This window comes from Tachysurus fulvidraco, chromosome 25, assembly GCF_022655615.1.
Source record: "Tachysurus fulvidraco isolate hzauxx_2018 chromosome 25, HZAU_PFXX_2.0, whole genome shotgun sequence".
NCBI classification, from domain to species: domain Eukaryota; kingdom Metazoa; phylum Chordata; class Actinopteri; order Siluriformes; family Bagridae; genus Tachysurus; species Tachysurus fulvidraco.
Window position 1 is genome coordinate 7,193,477 of NC_062542.1, and position 24,657 is coordinate 7,218,133.

Here is a 24,657-nt window from a genome sequence, read left to right on the forward strand (position 1 = left end):
GCTCGGGGAGCAGTTGGGGGATTCGGTGCCTTGCTCAAGGGCACCTCAGTTGTGGCTGACCCGAGACTCAAACCCACAACCTTTGGGTTACAAGTCAGACTCTCTAACCATTAGGCCACAACTGCCCCCATTATATAGTTAAGGTGGCTCTTCGATTCAGTGAGTTATTGCTTTTCTAATGTGTGTGAATTCATTACAGTCATTTAAATCCAAGCTCAGAATCGGAATAATCACAAACTGGAATAGGCGAAGGAATACTAGCCATATACCCACTACTGATATCAATAATATATCACAGTAGAGACAGAGCATAGTGTTTAGACATTATAAGTAGTGACACCAACTAGGCTATATGTGGTCTTTGAGTACAACAACCTCTTCATCAATACACAGAATTTATAATCACACCCTCCAGTGTCACCCAAGTGCGGATGAGGTTCCCTTTTGGGTCTGATTTCTATCAAGGTTTCTTCCTTTTCAATCTAAGGGAGTTTTCCTCACCACAGTCATCTCAGGCTTGTTCATTTGGGTTACATACAAACACATTTAAATATAATAAAAAACTTCTTTGAGACAATATTCATTGTTAAAAGTGCTACAAACAGATTTGAATCGAATTGAATTGAACAGAGTTTGTTTCTGTAATTTCCTTTAGCCATTCCACTTACTTGATTTGGGGATGTGGTTGGAATCCAGAGAAACCCACATGAATGCAGGACAAAATATGCCAAACTCCATGCGGACAGTAACCTGAGCTCATGATCAGACCAGACACCCTGGTGATGTTATGAACATTGCACATATTTACAGTAAAAAGTTCAAATATGTAGCAGTGGGAAAGTTTACGTCATAGTTAGATCAGAGTTCAGCACAGAGCAGTATTTCACTAGTATGCGATAGAATACATACTGTAGTGTTTACCTGAAGGCTTAAACTTACTGTATAAGCTGTGAATAAAAATGATAGTTGTAAGCTGGCAACTTAAATATAATTATATAATATTGTATATTCTATTTATAATTTAATAATAAATCAATATGGTATAATGCATTCCTCCAGTTTATATTCATACAGTATTGAGAAAGTCTAAAACTTTTTCCTTTTATAACAGGGCATTGTATGTTGTTTAAAGTTTCAAAACCACTAGCAAACTATTTATAATGACACACAATATAATACAATATTAATAAGCATGACTACAATAAACAAATAACTTTCTATTTAAAATATAAGGGTAAGGATTTCTTCAGTGCAATCGGTTTGAATTAGAGATACGAACATTCTTGTCCTTGAATAATACAGGATACATAGATACAAGATACTTAAATATTTTTTTAATTAAAATCTGCTGCGAAACTGAAAATGTGCCATCGTCTCAGTTAAAGGAGAGTTATGTCACTATGCCAAAGAACCTCACCAATAACCATGTGCTGAATTGTCTGACATGCAGTACATATATATATCTCATTCTCTGTTACAAAAAAAAAAGGACATTCACATATGTAATGTAGCCTATTAAAATTATGAATGAATACTTTTAAATCGTATGCTTGAACTTTTTTATTTATTTATTTATTTTACTATTCCTAATTTGCCTTTTCTTACCCTAAGGATTTGAACTGGGAGCTGGTCCTATTGTGGGCTTATAATACTAAACTAATAATAAATTTCAAATGTACTTTCGTTTACAAGCAACATGCACAGCACAAACACTAAAGGCAATTATTGCAGGTACTGAACTAGATAAATATTTTAGTGGGAAAGAATGAATATTTCTTCCCTTTTGTGAGCAGATCTTAGTCGAAAGTTCATAAAAAGATCCATTTTTTTTGGGATCCAAATTAAAGATCGTCATATATAAAATGTACAACAAACGAACTGAAACGTGAGATTATTCAATAAATTGTTACTTATTTTTCCCCCCGAACATTTCAGTTCAAATAAAATGGCATGACAATGCACATATTAACAGTACCACTTGTAAAATAAGTGTGTAAACAAAAAAACAAAAAAAGTGACCTTTTTACACTTAAAAAAATCATACGCTTCTATACATGTACACAGAAAATATCTGTATCTTAAAACTGCATATTGAATATCTTACATTCGTAATATAGTGTGCTGTGCTATTCGTAATATATGTACAATCAAAATCTTCCCTAGGGAGTCACCCCAATCTGTCTGAAATATTTATTGCTTTTAGTTTAGCACTTCATATCTCCTCCTAACATCTCTGCTGCAAGTCCTGTTGCACGTCCCACACGACTTTTGTCAACTTTTGTCACTTCTTTTCCATAAATCACTTAGACGATATTCTACCTATGAAAAACAAACTTGGATGAGCTCGAACTCAGTTGTCGCTTCCTCCAAAGACCTAAAAATACTTCGCTATGCTTGAGAGACTGTTCTGCCCTGCATGCTGAAATATTCAGTAAAATGAGTGGAAAGCCTTGGAGGGGGTGATAGAACAGAGCTGGCTGGTGCCATTGCAGGACTAAATGTTGTTGAAAAGTCCACCGGTGATGATGTGGTGATGATTTTCTGCTCAGAGTTCACAGCCATTTCTTGTCCCTTAAATCCCATGGCATCATTGATATTTTTCACAGAGACCTGTTGATCAGAAGTTAAAAAAATAATTACATACAACAAAAATAATATCTTAAATATCGTTCATAAAAATATTATTATTGGCAATGCATTAAAAAATGGACTTGGACTAGAAACTGACAAAAGATTTCTGCTTTACTGAAATAATGAAATAATTCTTATGAATTAAACATAAGATAAGAATTGCTTTATTAGAGTCAGGCCTGCCTCACTGCCTCTAAGAGTTACAGACGGAGACTATGAATGAAGGTTAATCTCCTCAAGAAACTGCAGAAATTGTCCTCATAGAGCCTGTTCTACCAATCTTGCAATACTTTGGATTGTTTTTCTTTCTTTTGTTACTCACTGACTGGATGGAGAAGAGTTCAGTGAAGTTAGGCTGAGAGTCTCCCAAAAACGAGCTGTTCCCGTAGGCATGGTGAGGGAAGCCCTCTGCCCCCATCTCTTTAGGACTTGACAGCAGTATACCAATTTGAGATGTTCGCACGTGATAAGGGAAATTTTTATTAGCTGCTGATGGACGTGTGATGACCTGTAGGAGAATTATTGATAAATAATAAAGGATAGACAGAAAAAAGCAAGGTTAAACGTGTACAATTCTCTAAATCGGATGAGAAGTGTGTCGTTTCAAATGTAATGTAAAGAGTTCAAAATGGTTTAAAAAGAATTTCCAATGCTACATTGTTAAAGTGTTACAGTGTTAAAAATGACACCCAATTGGGTATGTTTTAGCTGCTAGGGCACGCTGCCTAACAAGTGGACTCACATTCAAAATAAAATAATATCTATAGCTTACACCAAGCTGATCCAAAAACACATCATGGAAACCATAGAAACAGACAATATGCCATTAAAAAACAAAACAAAATAAACAAAACAAGTGTCTAAACCAGGTCTACAAAACAGAAGAAAAGATTCAGGGAACAAACATGTAATTGACGTTGGGCAGGACTAAAACAGAACAAAAGTATAAAGCACTATAAAAATAAATGCCTTTTCAAAGCGTGAAACTGAGACTAGAATAATGGAATTAGATGCCTAGGCAAAAGGGCCAAATGTTGCAGGACATCCACAGTCATCATCAAGGGAGGTGTGATGACCTCCATTCGCAAGACACTCTTGTGTGTAAGGCAAAAAAATGGAATTGGGATTTCTGGGTCTGGATGGTGAAGGAGGTGCAGTGCACAGGATTATGAGGCTAGCATTCAAGGTGCTAAAGAAGTTCAACTTTAGGTAGATAGTAGATAGTCCAGACTGAGTGACAGACAAGGACAGGAAGTGTTCCAAAAGTGCAAGCTTTCACTTTTAACCCTTCCCTGAGACTTCAGCTCTATGTAGTGATGAGAGCGACTGGTAGACAAGGTGAGTACCTGGAATATATACTTGGGTTGATGCTCTGTTTTGTATTTCCAGGATTCCTTCATTCCATATGATAATCAAACATAATGAAGCCCTCATAAACAGCCCCCCCCCCACTGTTGTACCTAAATGGCCTAAACTTCTTGCCTGACCCAAATACTACAAATATTTCATTTATTCATTCAAGTGTGTAAAAGTATTTACATTTACCTCATTTGGAGGATGCTCTTATACATAGAGACTTACATTTATATATGTATTTGTATAACTGAGAAGTTAAGGGCCACACTCAAGTGCCCAGCAGTGGCAGTTTCGTGGTCCTGGGATTTGAACTCACAACCTGCCAACCGGCAGATTGAACTACTGAGCTACCACTTCTCTGTCCCACTACCCAAAAATTTTGTGATTTTACAGAGAAATTATTTTTTGTACAAAAAAACTTACTAAAAAGACAGAGTGGGCATAGAGGTGGATTCCGAGCTGAATCCCATTGACAATCTTCTCCCGGGCCCATCGAGATATACCAAAGTTGGCTATAAGAGCCATGACGGGCACAGCAAAAAACCTGCCAGAAAAATAATAGTATTCAGTAGAATAACATTATAATAAATTTCTAATATAAAGATAAAGGTCAGATATTATGTTCATGTATGATATCAACACTGAAGGTAGTTTACACAATATTCTAACGATTATGAAACATTTCTTTTCCACTCACCAGAGAGTGTATGCAGCAAAAAAAGGGATATAGAATGGCTGTTTCTCTGGGTAATGCTTAAGAGACACCAGTACAGCATAGCAAAACCACACATATGCCAGCAGCTGGAGGCCCATCAACCCATATCCAGCAGGACTGTCATACGCATACAGGACTTCACCTGGGTCAAAAAACTACACATACATAATTATAACATAAACAGTCAAAGTCAGTTATCTAAAAGATGTTTTATAGACTAAAAACAAAATGCCTGTTATGTGAAAGGTTGGAGAACAGCGTAATGCAATTCCCAAGAAGCTAGTTATAAATTGCCATAGACACTAAATAACACTTACATTAGTGTAAGCTGTAACTGTAATTATGATGCTCCCAAAGTGTCAGTTTGGCTCATTGAAGCTTTTTCCCCACTAAAACCTTTCTGCTTTCTGCAGTGTTTCTGTACAGTAGTGTGTCAAACAGTTATGGCTCTGGGTTGTTGCTCAGAAGGTCAAAACTTGCCAAGCTGCCACTGTTGGGCCGATGAGCAAGGCTCTCATCCCTCTCTGCTCCAGGGATGCTGTATCGAGGCTGACCCTGTGCTCGGACCCCAACTTTCCAAGTCGGGTTATGCAAAAAAAGGATTTCACTGTGCTGTATATATAAGTATATGTGACAAATAAAGCTTTCTTCTTCTTCTTCTTCTTCTTCTTCTTCTTCTTCTTCTTCTTCTAATATTCCCACTGGCATTATGCTACTGTCACCAAGTCTAAGGAATAAGCGTGAGGCATTACTACACTATATGACACAAGGATATTGACACCTTGCCATCTCACTGATATGTGCTTGTTGAACATCCTATTCCTGATTTAGTGCATTCTTCACAGTATTAGCATTAGTACGGTCAGGCTTTGATATTTAGTTAAAGAAACCTAGCATGCATTTGGAATTCCAGTTAATCCCAAAGATGTTCAGTGGGGTTGTGGTTAGGGATCCTGATCAATCCAAACTTAACAATCCAAGCACAGCATGGCATCTTCCTGGAGCTCCCTTTGTGTACATGTTGGAACAGGCCTGGGCCTCTTAGCCCCCGTGAACAGGATACTTTGCGGCAACACTTTGGGGAAGAATCACATATGCATATGATGGCGAGAAACCTTTGTCCATACGTATAGTGCATCTATTCAAAACATCTTTACAGAAATCTGGGACTAGATCTGTAATGAGCATGGCAAAAGTAAAGCGCAGCAAAAACTCCCTGGAGAAGCACTTTCTCTTCAGAATGCTATTGGATAATAGATTTTAATAAGTACAGTAACTCACAGAGAAAAGGCAAACAATACTGATTGTCAAAAAATATACAGAATATGAGAATAATATAGGTTAGAAGAACTGCAGATGCAGATGTATATACGTAATTATAGCAGCAGTTCTTGGAAAGTATAAACATTTGGGGCACCTGAAAAATGACCTATAACTTCAGCTGGAAAATGAATCATTAATGCAGATATCAAGCAAAAAACAAATTGTTGTGTTTCAGTTTCCACTGTATATGAATAGTGTTATTTGTGTTTAACCCATTAAGCACATAGGAGCTGTTTGTGGGTCCTGACATAATCAATCTAAGTATATAATGAGTCATATGAAGGATAGTTCATTAATAACAGTAAAAGATTGACAATAATGGAATAATAATCCAAGTAAATTGATTTTTACTTTTTTTGCAGTAAATTCTAAACTGTGACTTCAAGCATTTATTGTTGGACGGTGAGCTACAGACACTTCAGGGACATAGCATCAAATAAACGATTTGTGAAATTGGTGAAATCTTTACCCTACTGAGTTTAATTCAGAAAGCTGTGAAGTTCAAACCTTTACATGTACATTTAAATTGACAGCATTTGGCACATGCCCTTATCCAGAGCGACGTACAAAAGTGCTTTGAAGCCTCCATCAATGAAAACATCAATACTGGTTCACCAGTTCATATACCGTCAGCCTAAAAACTCTGTTGGAAGGAATAGCTTTAAAAATAGATAGATAGATAGATAGATAGATAGATAGATAGATAGATAGATAGATAGATAGATAGATAGATAGATAGATAGATAGATAGATAGATAGATAGATAGATAGATAAACAAATAAACAGGGGAAATAAAAGCTAGTTTAAGTGTTTCAGGAAGACCCATCATTTGGAGATAGCTGCATCCTCAGATCATTTTCTGCTCACTATGGCTGTCAAACCTGGATATTTAAGCTACACTAGCTTTCTTCACAGAAAGAAGCAGTCTGGATGTTTTTTTTTTCACAACAATTCACACTAGTTCACTCTTGAGACTCTTGAAATTTTTACCTTACAATATTACAGTACCTGTGTGCAATATGTCTGTTAGTTTAACTACAGTACTTACTTGTGGTCTCTTTTTTCTTCTTTGTATTTATACATTGTGTTGTGTATATCTTATCTTAAATCTCAGGAGTTTAGCAGTTTCTGAAATCATTCAACCAGCCCATTTCACACCTCAAATCAAACCACCAAAGTCACAGAGATTCTTTTATATATATATGCTTAATGTGAAAGTTACATAAATCTCATGACGTTATGCTCTTCGTTGCATACATTTTGCTGGTGTTCACACTCTCTATTGTATAAACTTTATGGTATATAAAAATATGATTATTACCTCAGCTTCATATATGAAGAGGATGATGTAGGTAATTGTATAGATGGTCATGTAGATTGACAGCTTGATAGAGCCACTGTGACTTATTCTTGCTCTAAATGGCAAACAGAGATTCAGTTACTTTGTGTATTTCAGAGTCTTTACAGAGATGGACAGGATGTTACTGCAAGAATGAATATGAGGTTACTTTGTCCAGTGTATCAACACCAGTCTCTTGTAATAAGACAATTTAATTTTAGACAATTTGTGACATTAATGAATAGATGGATGGATAAGATGGATGAATGCCATATTAAACAATTTCACATATCCTGCTTTAGTCACAAAAGAAAGACAAATGAAGTCCAAGCTAGCCCACACGTGTGTGTAAGTAATAAAATATCATATGCTTTGTTACAGTCAGCTCCAGAATTACTGGCAGCATTGGCAAAGATGGGTCTAGCCTTTCATTTTATTTAAAATATAAAAATACAGTATTTTATTAACAATCTCTCATACAATTCTTGGTACCCTTGTGATTAGTCCATTCCCCTCACCTCCCTTTGCCAACACAACTGCACCTCAATACAGCTCCACTTCAGATCCTCCAGAGTCGTCATTTTGGATCGTTGCCCTCAACAAAATTCAACCACACCCAATGTTTAGCTTCTTGACAGTTACAGCCAGATTTGCCTCTCTAACCTACCTCTTCACTGTGCATGTGGCAAAATACACTTGGCCTTCGAACTAGATTAACTACAGCTACAACTATTTTAAACCTCTTAATTATTGCTATAAGTAGACATAAGCTAATTCATTTCCAAGCTCATTATCCAAAATTATCCAAAGGCACATCCATAGTCATTACTTTCACCACATTTACCAAGGGTGGCAATAATTATAGAGCAGAATGTAAATGTTTTCTTGCAGTAAAAGGAATAATATTAATGGGCTGATTGCACACTTCCCTATTTTCCCTACTCAATATATAGCTAACTAATTACTTGTTTTCATATTTGGTCTGTGGCAAGTAATTTAAATAAAATAAAATACAAATATTAATGAAGTTATCTGTAATAATATACAGATTATTACCGAAAAATCCACAAAAATGGGACTAAAATTCTGCACATATGAAATTTTGAAATGTCAGTATGTTCTCGTCATATCAAATATCACTTCTAGTAAACTGTAGAAAGTCATAATTTGCCTTAGCCTTGGTGATTTACTCAAAACAAACTATTTATCTATCTATCTATCTATCTATCTATCTATCTATCTATCTATCTATCTATCTATCTATCTATCTATCTATCTATCTATCTATCTATCTATCTATCTGTTCAATGTATATAAATATTGCACTTTGTGCTACTTTCCTTTTGACCCTTTGTGGCTACAGACCTTCAAATTAGCTCAACTAGCTGATTCATTTCCTTAGATCACTCTGGACTGGGAGTCTATAGAAGAATAAAGTTGTTCAAATTTTCTGCTGTTTGTTCATTTTAATGGTGCATTTGCCGACTTTCTGTACTGATGAATCTAAACAATGCTGACACAAATGTGAGAGCAGCACTATTTACAGTAAAAATGGGGAAAAAATGTATCGTAGCACTAAATTAAATGAAAAGGACTGGATGGCCTTGAGGCTGTGGCACTGCTGACTCAAACTATGCTAGTATCTAGCACACAGTATGATAAAGATGAGACCTATTACCTTGTGACCGTGAAGCCTTTCCCCAAGAGAATCAGCATCAGGAGGAAGATCAGGAAACTCACAGAAAAGAGCAATTTTCCTAGAGTGGATAGAGAGAGAGGGGGGGGGGGGTCAGTTTAGGTTATAAAGTTTGTGCTTTGCTCTTAGATGTTGTTTTGTGCAGCTCTTCATGTTTCCATAACTAATGGACTCTAATATTTGATTGTAAAACGTTCTAATGAGAAAATACCACTATTTTCATTTTTCAAGGGCTAAAGGTGCGCTGTATGTAAAGTAAAGTAAAGAAACAAAAGTTTGTAAGTAGATTTAATTCTTTATTGTAGTCTGATATAGCAAGTAATCAATTTAAAAAAAAAGTAAAGTCAATAAGTACATTAGTAAGTAGTATGTAGTATGTAGTGTAATTTAGTGAGTAAAAAACAATGATGTAATTTAGTTAAAGAAGTGAGGAAGCATAGTTATTAAGTAAATAAAAACAAACAATAAATTTAGTTGGTTAGAAAGTAAATTGTAATTATGTGAAGAAAATAAAACTTACTAAGTAAATAAGAAAGTTAGAAAACATCTTCAGCTATGTGGACATAAGCTCCTGCCATATGTACAGAACATAACCACATATACATCTAATATACATGAAACACGACCTTTTATAAAAGTGTTACAGTAAAAGGAAGCATTCGGAAGGCTACAACAGGTTAGAGATCTGGATCTGGATTTCTACATTTAATGATTAAAATCCATGTCCATATTTAATCCTGAAAAAAATTCTAAATAGATTATTCAAACTCTTAAATGTTCTAGTAATACTCACCAAGTATCTTTAGACACCCATTTCCCACTCCATCTCTGGCATAAAGACCCCAGAAGATACATAAGAAGAGCAAACTGAGAACTGGGGGAGAAAAGACAGACTGAGATTAAATGCTAAAGCAATTTAGCACACAAAGAGAAGACAGTGAGAATTCAGTGATGGAGGAACGATGGCTAAGGCTAAGATTAGGATTATATTTATCTCCATATATAGCAGCAATCATATGTAGTGAGATGACTAGCACAACAGCATGAGTTACAGCCCTCTCGTCCTCACCCTCTACTCCAGCCGCTGTCATAAACATCTTATATGTGGTATGGAGCAGCTGTCTTCCTTTTAGGTTATCTAAAAGAAATACAGAGCGAAGGGAAAGAAACTTTGGAAATACTTAGGCACAGACACATAAAACACACACAGACTTCCTTTCCAAACCTTATACATTTTTTTCTGTTTATCTGGAATTATAGACTGATTGTGTTTTTTCTTCTTCTTAAATTTATACGATTACATCTTAGGATTCAGTAAGAGCCTCTGATGAAAGGAATAAAACATGGCAGGATGTGTAATTAGAGGAAAATAGTCTACGGTGGGGTAAGTGGATAATTTTCTAATCACAGAACATTGAAATTTTATTATTATTCCTCTGATACCACAGCATTTGGCCTAATCATATTCCAATTTTTATTTATTTATTAAAGAACAAGAAGTTATGCTTTTTTAACATTGGTTGCATTTAATGATGTGGAACTGATGAAGTTAAAGAAAAAATAAATATTTGTTCCCTTATCCATTATCTTTCTTTCTTTCTTTCTTTCTTTCTTTCTTTCTTTCTTTCTTTCTTTCTTTCTTTATTTTTAAAAAAAAAATCTCTGTCAAAGTTAACAAGGGCCAAAAAATAAATAACTAAATAAATAACTAAATAAATAACTAAATAAATAAATAAAACTATGCAAAGTGCAAAGTCATTTTCTTGAAAACTTTCCCTGTGGTGAAAACTTAGTAACCCTCAATAAGTTAAACAAATATTGTTTGCATCCCATAAACTTTAATCAAATGTATCGTAACAGAAACCTTTACCATATCGACAATAACACGTTTTTCTTTGTTAAATACCTTTTTTTTTTTTTTTAAACTCTACGGGCATCCTCAATCCAAGTCCCTATACATGACCCTATGTTACCATAGGAACGCAAACAGATCAGCACGAGCACATTTACATAAATCTGTGATTTGAATTAAATCGAGCACTTCTGTCAGATCTGCTGTTTGTTCTCACTAATCAGATGCAAACAGAGTGCTGTTGTATAATGAGAGATATTTGTATCCAAAACAATACAAGGTCGCTCCGTTTCATGCAGTCATTAATGTCTCATTAAAATGAACTCACATGCAAAATAGCAGGAGAGAGAAAATACACTGGCAAATATAACCAAGAAGGTGATGTCCGTTTCCAGAATTCCTGACACAGACCAAAGAAAGGGGACAAGAACAAGACTGAGTGAAGGAAATCATTTCACTCTGCTTAATCCAAATCAAATATTATACATGAAACATATATAAACATATATAAACACAATACTTTAGCTCTGATTTAATTTAATAAATTCTTTAATTTAATAACATCAAAGCAAAATATAAAAGCTAACTTGAATTATTCCAGATACGTCTCAGGATAAATCTTGTTTCATTTCAAAACACTGTCTTTAAATCTTCGCTAACATTGTCCCTCTTCTGTATGTCTCACCAAACTCGTCTGCAGAAAAATGTTGTTTCCAGAAAGACTGCCCATTAGTTAGCTTCATCTCATACTCCAGCTGTAACCCTCCACCCTGTGAGTGTGCGAGAAACAAGAAATACATAGGGACAAATATTCACAACACAAAGTGTTCATCTATATACAGTAGGACTTCAAAACATCAGAGCTTGAGTTCTTTAGTGGATTCGAGGCAGGCTTAAAGAAAGTAGACCTGCTTTGATTTAATTTAGTAGGAAGTCCTCCTTTTGCTTTATCAAAAGGGTAAAGAGCAGGAAGCATATGCTGTCAAGTTCAGTGTGGCTAGTGATGGCGTGAGGCTGAGGGACCGGATAAAAGACAGCCAGGAATCAAAGGCTAGAACAGAAATGTTTCGAGTTGGGAATAACTAAAGAAATCTATTTCCCTTCTTTTATGTTTTGCCTTTGTAAACTTACATGAAGCATTAGCACAATGGCACAAAGCCTTCATCTGATTTCAAACAGATATACGTGTGTAAACCATATAGGAATTGCGTCCCTTTATTGGATGCCAAACAACAGATATTAAAACACATCCCTGTCCAATCTTGGGGTTCCTGAGTGGAAAAGAGTTGCCAGCAGTGCAAGAGCATTCTCTAATGGCATACACTATGAAACGCAACAACACTAGCCAACCATGCGGATAGCATTTTCCTCCAAATGTGTTCCTCTGCCCTGTAAGGCAATATGGAGTTTACTCTTAAAATTAATGCAAGACAATCCTAACAGAAGGTGTCCTACAATGGGAAAGTGAACATGGAAGAAGGTGGCCTGGTCTGATGAATCATGTTTTCCTTTTATCATATGGATGGCTGGCTGCATGTGTGGGTCAATTACCTGGGGAAAAGATGGGACCAGGGGACTACACATGGAGCCTGGAGTCTGTCATAGGGAACTACACATGGATTTTGGAGTCTGTCTCAGGGGACTACACATGGAGCCTGGAGTCGGTCTCAGTGGACTACACATGGAGTCTGGAGTCTGTCTCAGTGGGCTACACATGGATTCAGAAGTCTGTCTCAGGGGACTACACATGGAGTCTGGAGTCTGTCTAAGGGGACTACACATGGAGCCTGGAGTCGGTCTCAGTGGACTACACATGGAGCCTGGAGTCTGTCTCAGGGGACTACACATGGAGCCTGGAGTCTGTCTCAGGGGACTACACATTGAGCCTGGAGTCTGTCTCAGGGGACTACACATGGAGCCTGGAGTCGGTCTCAGGGGACTACACATGGAGCCTGGAGTCTGTCTCAGGGGACTACACATGGAGCCTGGAGTCTGTCTCAGGGGACTACACATGGAGCCTGGAGTCGGTCTCAGGGGACTACATATGGAGCCTGGAGTCTGTCTCAGGGGACTATACATGGAGCCTGGAGTTTGTCTCAGGGGACTACACATTGAGCCTGGAGTTTATCTCAGGGGACTACACATGGAGCCTGGAGTCGGTCTCAGGGGACTATACATGGAGCCTGGAGTCTGTCTCAGGGGACTACACATGGAGTCTGGAGTCTGTCTAAGGGGACTACACATGGAGCCTGGAGTTGGTCTCAGGGGACTACACATGGAGCCTGGAGTCTGTCTCAGGGGACTACACATGGAGCCTGGAGTCTGTCTCAGGGGACTACACATGGAGTCTGGAGTCTGTCTAAGGGGACTACACATGGAGCCTGGAGTCTGTCTCAGGGGACTACACATGGAGTCTGGAGTCTGTCTCAGGGGACTACACATGGAGCCTGGAGTTGGTCTCAGGGGACTACACATGGAGTCTGGAGTCTGTCTCAGGGGACTACACATGGAGCCTGGAGTCTGTCTCAGGGGACTACACATGGAGTCTGGAGTCTGTCTAAGGGGACTACACATGGAGCCTGGAGTCTGTCTCAGGGGACTACACATGGAGTCTGGAGTCTGTCTCAGGGGACTACACATGGAGCCTGGAGTTGGTCTCAGGGGACTACACATGGAGCCTGGAGTCTGTCTCAGGGGACTACACATGGAGCCTGGAGTCGGTCTCAGGGGACTACACATGGATTTTGGAGTCTTTCTCTGCGGACTACACATGGAGCCTGAGTCGTTCTCAGCTCATTACACATGTCTTTGTACTGGGGATGAAACCTGGAGGAAAACCCTGAATGTGCTGAATGAGAACATACAAACTTTTTATACACACCACTAAGCTACCCTTCTCCATCAAATATTTATATACTTATCTATAATTATCTATACACAAACAGTATATTTCACATGGTTCCTTTGAGAAAACAGTATTTTAGGTATGTTAGAAAAGCTAAATTAACACTCACCCCACACTTGCTGAGTACAATATACCACCACCTCTCTCTGACTGAACGAAAGCTACGTCCTCCAACACAGCTGAGAATTTCTTCACCATCCTCTTCTTCAACCTGAAATGCAAATAATTACAGACAACCTCACACCTTACAGCAACCTAAAAACTTTCCGTGTAATGTCTAAAAAGTTTAGAGATATTTACACTGGGATTATGGTCTACCATTCAGAACAGTTTAAGGTTTTTTATATTCTCAGGTTTGTCCATGTGGACGTCCTTCTTTAACTCAGGTCACAGTTGTCAGTTTGGGTAACTTTGGATTGAAATATTTGTGTATTTATATCATTTGCCCATTTTAACCATCATCTGTCTCTTTTCTTTTGGTGGTTATATTTCCTCATAGATGAAAAGATGAAAAAGTGTCGGGAAATTTTGGGACTATTCTCTGCCACACCACCAGAGTGGGTGCTCATTCAAGGTCATGTGTTTTCCCACCTGCGTCTTCTTATCCCTAATGCGTTCCTCTATTTATACCTGCCCTGTTGTATCAGTCTTTGTTCGCCATTGTTGTATGTCACGCTTAGCTTTGTGTGCCATTGTGTTTGTCATTGATTATGTTGTGTAGCATTTATTTTGTAGCCTAGTGGTTAAGGTGTTGGGCTACCAATCGGAAGGTTGTGAAGTCGATTTCAACGTCCACCAAGATGCCACTGCTGGGCCCCTGAGCAAGGCCCTTAACCCTCAATTGCTCAGTTGTATAAAAATTAGATAAAAAAGTAAGTCGCTCCGGATAAGTGCGTCTGCTAAATGCTGTAAATGTAAATTTATGGTTTTGTTTTGTTATGTTATGTTGCACATGAATAAAAATTATGGAGAACGTCCTGCGGTTGCATTTGACGTGACAAAAAAGTTTTTCAGAAACTATTTTGTAAAAATTAAAATGTACTTTTTAATTACAATTTACTGTTCAGCAGTAATTTTTCAAAATTATTTTGTATAATGTTCTTACACTACTAATATTTTTTGCTTATTTTTAAGAAGGGTGCTAATACATGGAGGCTACTGGAAGTGAATCTCTAAGTTCTTACCACACATCCAGACCAGGTGTAGTGAGTGGTAAGGTTAATGACTTGATTATTTTCAGGCCTTAGTACTGCCTCTTTCTGATAGCAGGTCTGCAAAACATCAACATACATCATTTGTATTTATAGCTCTTGTCTTGTCGCTAAACAGATATGACAAAATCCATAAAACATTTTCACTTGTGTGAAATTTGACACAATTGGAGCACTTGGAGACTAGCGTCTAGATTTTAATTTAATAAGCAATACATCACTATATTTTGCTTAAGTCTCAACCCGCCATGCATACAACATGCAACAAACCTACACGCGTACACTGTCGCTGTTCAACTCACCTTGTCTGGCCTTTTGTATACAGCTGGCCACTGTGAGCTTTCATCAAAGTAGAGCAATATGTTCTGACAGCAGCGTGACTGAGGAGAAAACAGCATTGGGGAAAGAGAAATGTAGACATTCTGAGAGACAAACATGATAAACTGCCTAAATATGCCAAGTAGATTACAAAAAGAAAGGTCAGTGAGAAACTGAGTGAAAGAAATAAAGAAAATAATGCACTGTTACACTGATTAGCATTTCTACTCATGCTATCCCTTTAATTTAGTCAGTTTCTTAATTGGCAGACTGGCAAAACAGCACAACTTAGTATAAGAACCTGGATAATCAGCAAGGCTATAGACTATGTAGTGATGCTGCATTTTGGATATTACATCACTGCAGCATCAGTGCCATGTTAATATATTGTTAATAGAAATATCACCTTGGGGTAACGGAACTTGAAGTCCAGTCTGCCAAAATCAGTGAGGAAACAAAACCTTGTCAGAAACACCCAGTCCTGTAAGAAAGAGAAAGGAATTACATCGAGAGAGGGCAAATGAACAAATGATAAACATTTCCTTACTCACTGTAAAATAAATAAGGATTGAAGGAAATAAGGAAGGAATGAAAAGAAAGAAAGAAAGAAAGAAAGAAAGAAAGAAAGAAAGAAAGAAAGAAAGAAAGAAATGTGTTACATAAAAAAGGAAAGAACGGAAAAGAAAGAAAGAAAGAAAGAAAGAAAGAAAGAAAGAAAGAAAGAAAGAAAGAAAGAAAGAAAGAAAGAAAGAAAGAAAGGAAAAAAAGAAAGGAAAATGTTACATAAAAAAGTAAGAAAGAAATAAAAGAAAGATAGAAAGAAAGAAAGGAAGGCAGGGTTACATAAAAAAGAAAGAAAGAAAAAAAGAAAAAAGAAAGAAAGGAAGGAAGGAAGGAAGGAAGGAGGAGGAGGAAAAAGAAAAGGGAGGGAAGGAGGGTGTAATGGAATGAGGGAAGGATGGAAGAAAGGAAAGAATAAAGAGGAAAAGAGAGAGAGGTAAGGAGGGAAGGGGAGGGAGTGGGGGAAGGAGGGAGGGAGTAATGTAAGAAAGGAAAGAAGGAAGGAAGGAAGGAATGAAGAAAGGAAGGAAAGAAGAAAAGAAAAAAGCAAATAAGAAAGGAAAGAAAGAAGGGAATTGTGCATGTAAGACATCTTTATTCAGGAACAATTGATGAAAGTAATGAATAATGAATAAGTGAGTTTTCGATGTAAAGCTGTGAATATTGTGTACTTAATGTAATTATCTTCTGACTCCACTATTAAAGAACCCACCATTTCTCACTTCGGCTAATTAAAAGTTGAGCAGTTTCTGAGGCTTAAATGTTCAATATTCTGAAGCTTAAAGGCTTTCTAGTCTGTGTTGTATAAACCGACAGACTTACACTGATCTCTACAAAGTAAAACCCAGAGTTTTCCCTAATTCTCTCTTAACAGAGCAGTATTTTCTTTTCTCTGCTACAGAAGCAGGCATGTTAGAAAAAGTCATACTGTATCAAAATAGTTCAAACTCATGCAAACTGTGTTTATTCCTCTCCAAATGAGACTGATTTGTAGGGCATTTATTACCAAATAATACATGATTATGACTTTCCAAGCGTTCAGGAGCTCAGAGGCTGAGATTTACTGAGCATAATATTAATACCTTTACAGTATTGTTTGATGAAGTGCAGACAAGCATATAGAGAGAGAGAGAAAGAGAGAGAGAGGGAGGGAGAGAGAAAGAGAGAGGGAGAGGGGGGGGGGTAGAGAGAAAGAGCAAGAAGGAGAGAGAGGGATAGAGAGGGGGGGCACTGTCAATGTTGGTACTTATCATGTTATGTGGTCCAAGTCACACATCCCTCATACTTGGCAAGCATGTTGCCTATGTTTTGGATTTGCAACATAAATGTACGATTGCTAATATTCATGTAGTTGGACATCAGACAGGACCAGTCATACTAACACAGTTTTGCTCTCAGTCTCCAGATCTGAACCCTACTAGAAACCCATGGTGTGATTTGTCTACATGCACAACCCAGAGACGAGTCAAATGTTCAGGACCAAATTCACTCTAGAAGCATCTTGTATGAAGCTGAATAAAGAGACAGACAGAATACATACACACTGATCTACAGCACACTCATTCCTAAAAGACAGTTTCTTAGGCTCTAATTATTTTGCCTCTGCAAACATAAAAAAAAAAGACAAAGAGTCAAATGAAATAAAAAACTGCCCATTTTATGTGCTGTAATTTATAACCAAAGAAAAAAGCTAAATATTACAAACATATAACACTTTAAACGTTATATGATTCAAGCTAATGGATTTGGGTCTATAGGCAACAAATGTTTTGAATAATTTACATTTACGGCATTTAGCAGACACCCTTATCCAGAGTGACTTTACAACTGAGCAATTGAGAGGGCCTTGTTCAGGGGCCCAGCAGTGGCAGCTTGGTGGACCTGGGGTTTGAACCCATGACCTTCCGATCAGAAGCCCAACACAATAGCCCTAATACATTATTGGGAACCTTTCCTAATTATATGTAGTACATTTGGTATCATAAAGACATACAACACTACACTGTTGTCCTGCTGAGGTATTTTTTCACATTTAAAATGATTTTGTTTTTAAATTTTACTAATTTTGCATAATTGTTCTCCCTACCAGGCCAGCAGGAGGACACACCGCTTTCACCCCCATGGCCCGGGTTTGAATCCTGAGCAGGAAACCAACCCATTAATCACACTGAGGGGTTAACTCTTAGATCCAATCCCAAGCCCAGATAAAATGGGAGGGTTGTGTCAGGAAGTGAATCCGGCATGAGCCAAAATCAAATCCTGGGATCAGATGCACCACACCAAATAGGGAACAGCTGAAGGACGACAACAACTAATTTTGTGCAACTGGAGTGTAAAAAAATCCACTACAGCCTCTCACAGCATTTTACATGATGATGTGTACATATGCAAAATTTCAGATTTATCCAACAGTTATAAAGTCCCTCAAAATTTAGTTTTAGGTAACGTTTGAATTAATCTTCACATCAAAATACGTTCCATAATACATCTCTACATTTGTTACCTAATGTAGTGTATTTTAACCTATGGCCTATCTGTAATTGTAATTGTGTAATAAACGAGGAAACGTCTCAACACGGGTGAGCTTCAGACACCAGACAGTGATGTTTATTGGTTAAAGAGCAATTGGATTCAAATTATAATCAAATTATTTATTGGATAATAGAATCCAAAATTTTAGTTCAATTCAATAAAACAAAATACACTAAAGTTATCAACAATGTTAATATTCTGTGTCCTGGAGGTTTGATTATAATGGTGACACTGTCCTTGAAGAATGAGACATAACAGGAAAGTCCAGAAAGTCCTTATTTGTCCAATAAGGAAATGAGGTGATGATCTTTGTGTAGCTGAGGTCATAGTTTTAGATAATGAGAATGATATACAGTAAAAGGTGCATGATTTGAGCCTCATTTTGTAGAAGCAGTGGTGTTGTGTTTGATCCGTGCTGATCGTCAACAAACTCTGCTTTCACCCTGCATTATCATCCAGTCTGATGAATTAGTTTTTTTCTTTATTTTCTTTATCATGTCAGGACAAAGTGGTGACTGGACTCAGAGAGATAATTTTAGAGTAACAGTTTTCATTAAATTGTTTTATACCTCATTAAAGCTCATACATTCATGGTATTGAAGTTCAGCGTTCAACACCATAATTCCCTCCACACTCAACTATAAGTTGGAGGTCCTGGGACTCAGCCTGCCACTGTGTCAGTGGATCTCCAACTTCCTGACAGACAGACCACAAGCCGTACGGGTAGGCAAACACACCTCACCCAAATCCACCCTCACCTTCAGCACTGGAGCTCCCCAAGGTTGTGTTCTGAGCCCCCTGCTGTACTCACTGTACACATATGACTGTGTGGCCACTTCCAACTCCAACACCAAGTTTGCTGACACTTGTGGTGATCTCCAACGACGAGACGGCCTACTTACAAGAGACTAAAAAACTGGAGAGATGGTGCCAGGAGAACAATCTTCTCCTGAACGTCAGCAAGACTAAGGAGTTGATAGTGGACTTTAGCACGAAGCAGGAGTGGTCATAACAACCGCTTGCCCTCCAGAGGGTGGTGCAGTCAGCTGAACGTACCATCCACACCGAGCTCCCTGACCTGCAGGACATCTACAGCACGTGGTGCCGGACCAGGGCCAGAAAGATTGTAAAGGATCTCAGAATCCCAACAATGGACTCTTTTCTTTGTTGCTTTCAAGGCAATGCTTCTGCTCCTTGAAAGCAAACACAGAGAGAAAGAGGAGAAGATTCTTCCTGCAGGCCATTCGGAGTTTAAACCAGGAAACACCCAGGATCCAATACTGGACCTCTCCCTCCATCTTCACCTTCTTTTTTGCACAACCTTTTTTGCACTATGACACTTTAACTCTGGACTTGCACAGCACAGTGCCACTTTATAACACCCTACACTGCACATAGAAACTTTAAGGACAATCATTAAAACCATACACATTTATGTATATACATATATTTTTTTCACACATATTTTCATATATTTTATATAGTTTATACTTTTTAATCTACCTCTTTTTGGTTTTATTTTTATCCTTAATTCCATTCCTTTTTATGCTTGAATACCGGACAGACGTAAAAAGTATTACACCGCATGTCGTACTCTGTATGTATGTGTATGTGAAAAATAAGATTTGATTTGATTTGATTTGAAATACATTCACAGTGTGGCTGAGTGCAGGAAGAGGCCACTCCCATTAGGGAATACTGTTAAGATGAAGCAGTGTAATAATTTGCTCTGTAATGATGTTTAGGTAGATGATACGTGTCAAAGAAAAACCCATGTGAATGCCAGGACACAAGGTTTCCCAGCAGAACATTGGCTAAAGCTTTACACTGCCTTCACCAGCGTGCAATGCCAGCTTCCTGCAGTGCATCCTGATGCTGTCTCTTCCTCAGGTAAGTGACACACACACACACACACACACACACACACACACACACACACACACACACACACACACACACACACACACACACACACACACAGTTTCCAGTTCTGTTAATGCACATACAGTTTTTTCATATGCTGTGAGTTACACAATACAGTTTTAGAATTCTTTAAAGGCGATGTATTTACAGTAACTGTAGCATTGACTCAACACAAATTACCTGTAAGCATCCCTTTTTATTGTTTGCTATCTTTTAAATGACCTTTTATTTAAAATGTCTTGCTAAAGATAAGATAGTATTAAAATTGATTTAGTTCATAGTTCTACTTTGTGTCATCTAGACGATCTATTTCAGAAAAGCTTTCTAGAAAAATGAATCAGAAATAATAATTTATTTGGGACTGATATTTGAAGCAATCGAGATCAGTTAATGCATTTTAAGAAGCTGGAACACAGATTAAACACACACAATTGTTAACAACAACAAAAAACATGGAGCAAGGGATTTACAGTACTTGTGTGCTACTGGTTTCAGAGTATTATTTTACAAAGAGAACACACTTTTGTTTGTTTTATTTATTTATTTTTTTAAATATATAATTTATTGACATACTTTAATTAAGACCTGGACTCTACTGAGCAAGGTATGAGGCTTCTTCATGAATATTAGATGAGGCTGCTGGACATGGTGCGTAGTCCTCAATTATTTGTTCTTTTCAGCTCACCACAGGTCCAAGATGCAGCTACAGATGAACTCATTTTGAATGAATTCATATGCAAAGTTGAGACTTTTGCATTGCTATGTAATGCAAAATGCTATGCAGAGACTTTGTCACTCAAGCTAACAACTATTTATACCCTGTTAGGGCATGCATTTCAAAAGAAGCTCATTATTCTAAAAAGGAGTTCAGATGAATTTAGATCTGGTGACTGGGAAACTCTAAAGTGCACCAACTCACTGCCATGTTCACAGAGCTAGTAAGAAGTGACTGAAATGCTGCATTGTCATGTGGGAAATACATCATGCATGTGTTCAGCAACAGTAAACTGAAAGACTGTGGTATTCAAATAATGTTTGTTCAAGGGGCCCAGTGTGTGCCAAAAAAATAGACCACCACCACCACCACTCCACCATCACCATCACCACCACCAACTCCACCATCACCATCACCACCACCAACTCAACCACCACCAACTCCACCATCACCAACTCCACCAACTCCCTCACCAACTCCACCATCACCAACTCCACCATCACCTCCATCACCACAAAATCCACCAACACCTCCACCACCACCAACTCCACCATCACCTCCACCACCACAAACTCCACCATCACCTCCACCACCACAAACTCCACCATCACCTCCACCACCACAAACTCCACCATCACTAACTCCACCATTACCACCACCAACTCCACCATCACCTCCACCACCACAAACTCCACCATCACCTCCACCACCACCAACTCCACCATCACCACCACCAACTCCACCACCACCACCACCACCGACTGATGTTGTAGAAGAAATCAACATTCATCAGACATTATTTTTTGCAAATTCCACTTAAACTGTCCAGCCTGGGTGAGCCTTTTACATGGCTTACAGGAATGGAACCTGATGTACACTTCTTCTGCTCTAGCACCATCCACCTTAAGGTGGTCCTTTCAACGTAGTCCCTCTTGATCAAAACCACTTTTCTGCTCACCATGATTGTAAAGAGCGGTTCCTGAGTTAGTTTTCCTGTCAGCTCCAACCAGTCTGCCAATTCTCTGACCTCGACTCTTGTGTGAATATCCCAAATCAGCAGATTCTGACTAGCAACCACTACCAACAATAATTCCACAGTCAAAATCTTTTAAAACGCATGTTTCATGTAAACCTGAACCAAAGTTCTTGCACTGTATCTGCATGTTTTTATGCATTGTCCTGCTGCCACGTGATTGGCTGTATGAATGAGCTCTACAAGTGTTCCTAATAAAGTGCATGTATCTGCAGAAAATCCATATAAACCTATCTAACAAGTCAAGAACACGAGTCTCATGAGGAAGATAAGATTTTATGATAAACAGGACACCTACTACGCGTTCATTGTTATTTTATCAAATCTTATCTATGCATAAAGCCTAAGATCATGTTTTTTTTTTTATCACGGCTAGTTTTGATTTAAATGCTCTGGCTGGCAACAGAGAGTTTACATCACGTGACCTGCCTTGGAGACGAATCTAAGGCCTTTTCGCGTTCCAGTAGATAACGGGCTTTATCCTAACATCACTAACGTGTTTCATCGCGTAATTCCAAGCATATGCATGCGAGGTTGGATTATAGGACAAGCTACAGCACATCATTTCGCTGTAACATACGTATATATATTTATATACCCAAATGGACGACTAGCGTTACGCACACCTGTAACATGGTGTACACTAACATTAAGGCAAGTTGTAATGGCCTAAGAGTCTTTGAATGTGCACGCAATGAGTATGGTGCTCTTGAAAATGCCACATTTATCCATCATGCACGCAGACATGGTTAAACGTACGTAGGCGCGTGCGCAAAAAAACACGCCAATTATATCTACACCGCAACAGTGGAAGCAGCTGATGGCAAAGGTCTGGATTCGCGCGCTCGCACACACACACACACTCACACACACACTCACACTCACACACACACACACACACACACACACACACACACACACACACACACACACACACACACACACAAAGACATCACCAGTCAAATTCTCACCTCTTTGGTGTTCACGACACCCTTGACGTACTTGCCCCAAACAGATACATTGCACAAGATACTCCACAAAATGGCAAGTCCTAGAACTCTATCCATTTTTTCTGCTCTTCATAGGAGTGCGCAGTTTACGGACGAGACGAAGAGCTGCAGTTCACAGAGCCACAATAGCCACAATGCACGCTCCCGACACCACTGTGCTCGTACACGCGTACCGGAGACGAGAACGCGCTTTTTGGACAGCTCGCACCACTGTAAAACGAACAGATTTTATTTTATGTTACTTCTGCATGGTTTGATTCGTTCTACAAAACGTTCCCAAAATACATCAATGATCCCTGATAAAACCCCACATGCATCAGTGCAAATACATTACACAAAACACTTAACTGCTCACATTTATAAATAAAACAGTGAGTTTTTATTTCCACCCAGGGATCCCTTTTTTATTTATTGTTATAAGGTTTTAGCTGACATTATTCATACTTACAAAACTGTAACATAATCAGCAAATCACACAGCCTTATGCTTCACAGACTCCCCAAAGAGCTGTTTTGTGAATTGTTGCTCTATATAATTTATAGTGTCTATAACATACAATTGGAACAGAACTGCATGTTTTCACATCACACCTCCAGGGATGGAGTTTCAACTCCTGCCTCGTGTATGAGGAGCATGATCTCCCTGTGCCTCGTGAGTTTCCTCTGGGTATTCCAGTTAACTCCATCAGCCCAAGGATATGTGTTGTAGTCTGATCGGCATATCTAAAAGATCTGTAGTGTGTGAATGGGTGTGTGAGTGTTTGTCCGATTGTGCCTTGCAATAGCATGGCATCCTGTTCCAGGTTCCCCCTGACCCTGCAGGATAAGTGGCATACAGAATGGACGAATGGATGGATGGATGGATGGAAGAGGACTGAATAAAATGCAAATACACAACTTTGTGTAATAGACTACAGAAAGATATTAGATGTAGAAATCCAGAATACCCACTTTATCCAGGTCAGGGTGGATGTTGGATCCAGAACCTAGCTGAGAAAGACTGGGCCTGGGTTGAGAACACACCCTGAATGGGGCAACAGTGCAAAATAAAACCCACACATTCACAGCTTGGAGCAATTTAGCATTGCCAATCCAACCAACCTTAATGCTTTGTGTGAGGTGTGAGGAAGTCAGAGAATCAAGCTGAATGCCACATGGACACAAGGAGAACATGTGTGAAACAAACTCACAGTGGACTCAAAGGAGCAGCAGTGCTACTCACTACACCAGCACCACCAGCTAAACCAATATGCTGTATACAAATAATTGAAGTGGAGCAGTATCAAAACTAGTAAAAAAAATGTCTCATTGCTTTTTGCTTTTTCATTGCCTTCTGTCAGGTGGCTGAAAGATGAAGGTTACTTCTTAATCCACATGCCTAGAAGACACATCTAACGTGTTTATGAGGAACCTCAGTAATTATTTCAGCTGGTCACACGGTCTGCTCTGGAAATTGTAAATGAAACTTTGCTCATTTCCTGAGTTTTATGATAAAAGATGTTATGAAGATTTTGGACCTAATTGACCGGAATAATGC

The 24,657-nt window shown here is 38.3% G+C and overlaps 1 protein-coding gene across 1 annotated transcript; it reads right to left on the minus strand.

The window, feature by feature from the left end:
• Positions 1–1,314: 1,314 nt before the first annotated feature.
• tmem145 (transmembrane protein 145) lies at positions 1,315–23,319 on the minus strand. Its single transcript, XM_027170083.2, has 15 exons — positions 23,083–23,319; positions 15,754–15,828; positions 15,332–15,409; positions 15,003–15,089; positions 13,928–14,029; positions 11,599–11,683; positions 11,242–11,313; positions 10,131–10,199; positions 9,855–9,935; positions 9,044–9,122; positions 7,348–7,441; positions 4,685–4,857; positions 4,411–4,531; positions 2,954–3,139; positions 1,315–2,610 (listed from the first exon to the last, which is right to left on the minus strand). The coding sequence occupies exons 1-15, from the start codon at positions 23,176–23,178 to the stop codon at positions 2,389–2,391; spliced, it is 1,620 nt and encodes a 539-aa protein (XP_027025884.1). The 5' UTR covers positions 23,179–23,319; the 3' UTR covers positions 1,315–2,388.
• Positions 23,320–24,657: the final 1,338 nt, after the last annotated feature.

Bases quoted from the DNA above. Each gene is read 5' to 3' on its own strand.
- tmem145 (XM_027170083.2), bottom strand. From the start codon at position 23,178: ATGGATAGAGTTCTAGGACTTGCCATTTTGTGGAGTATCTTGTGCAAT. The intron at 9,936-10,130 runs GTGAGGACGAGA...TTTCTCCCCCAG, and splicing joins GACAGCGGCTGGAGTAGAGG to TTCTCAGTTTGCTCTTCTTA. The intron at 4,532-4,684 runs GTGAGTGGAAAA...TTTTTCTGGCAG, and splicing joins TTTGCTGCATACACTCTCTG to GTTTTTTGCTGTGCCCGTCA.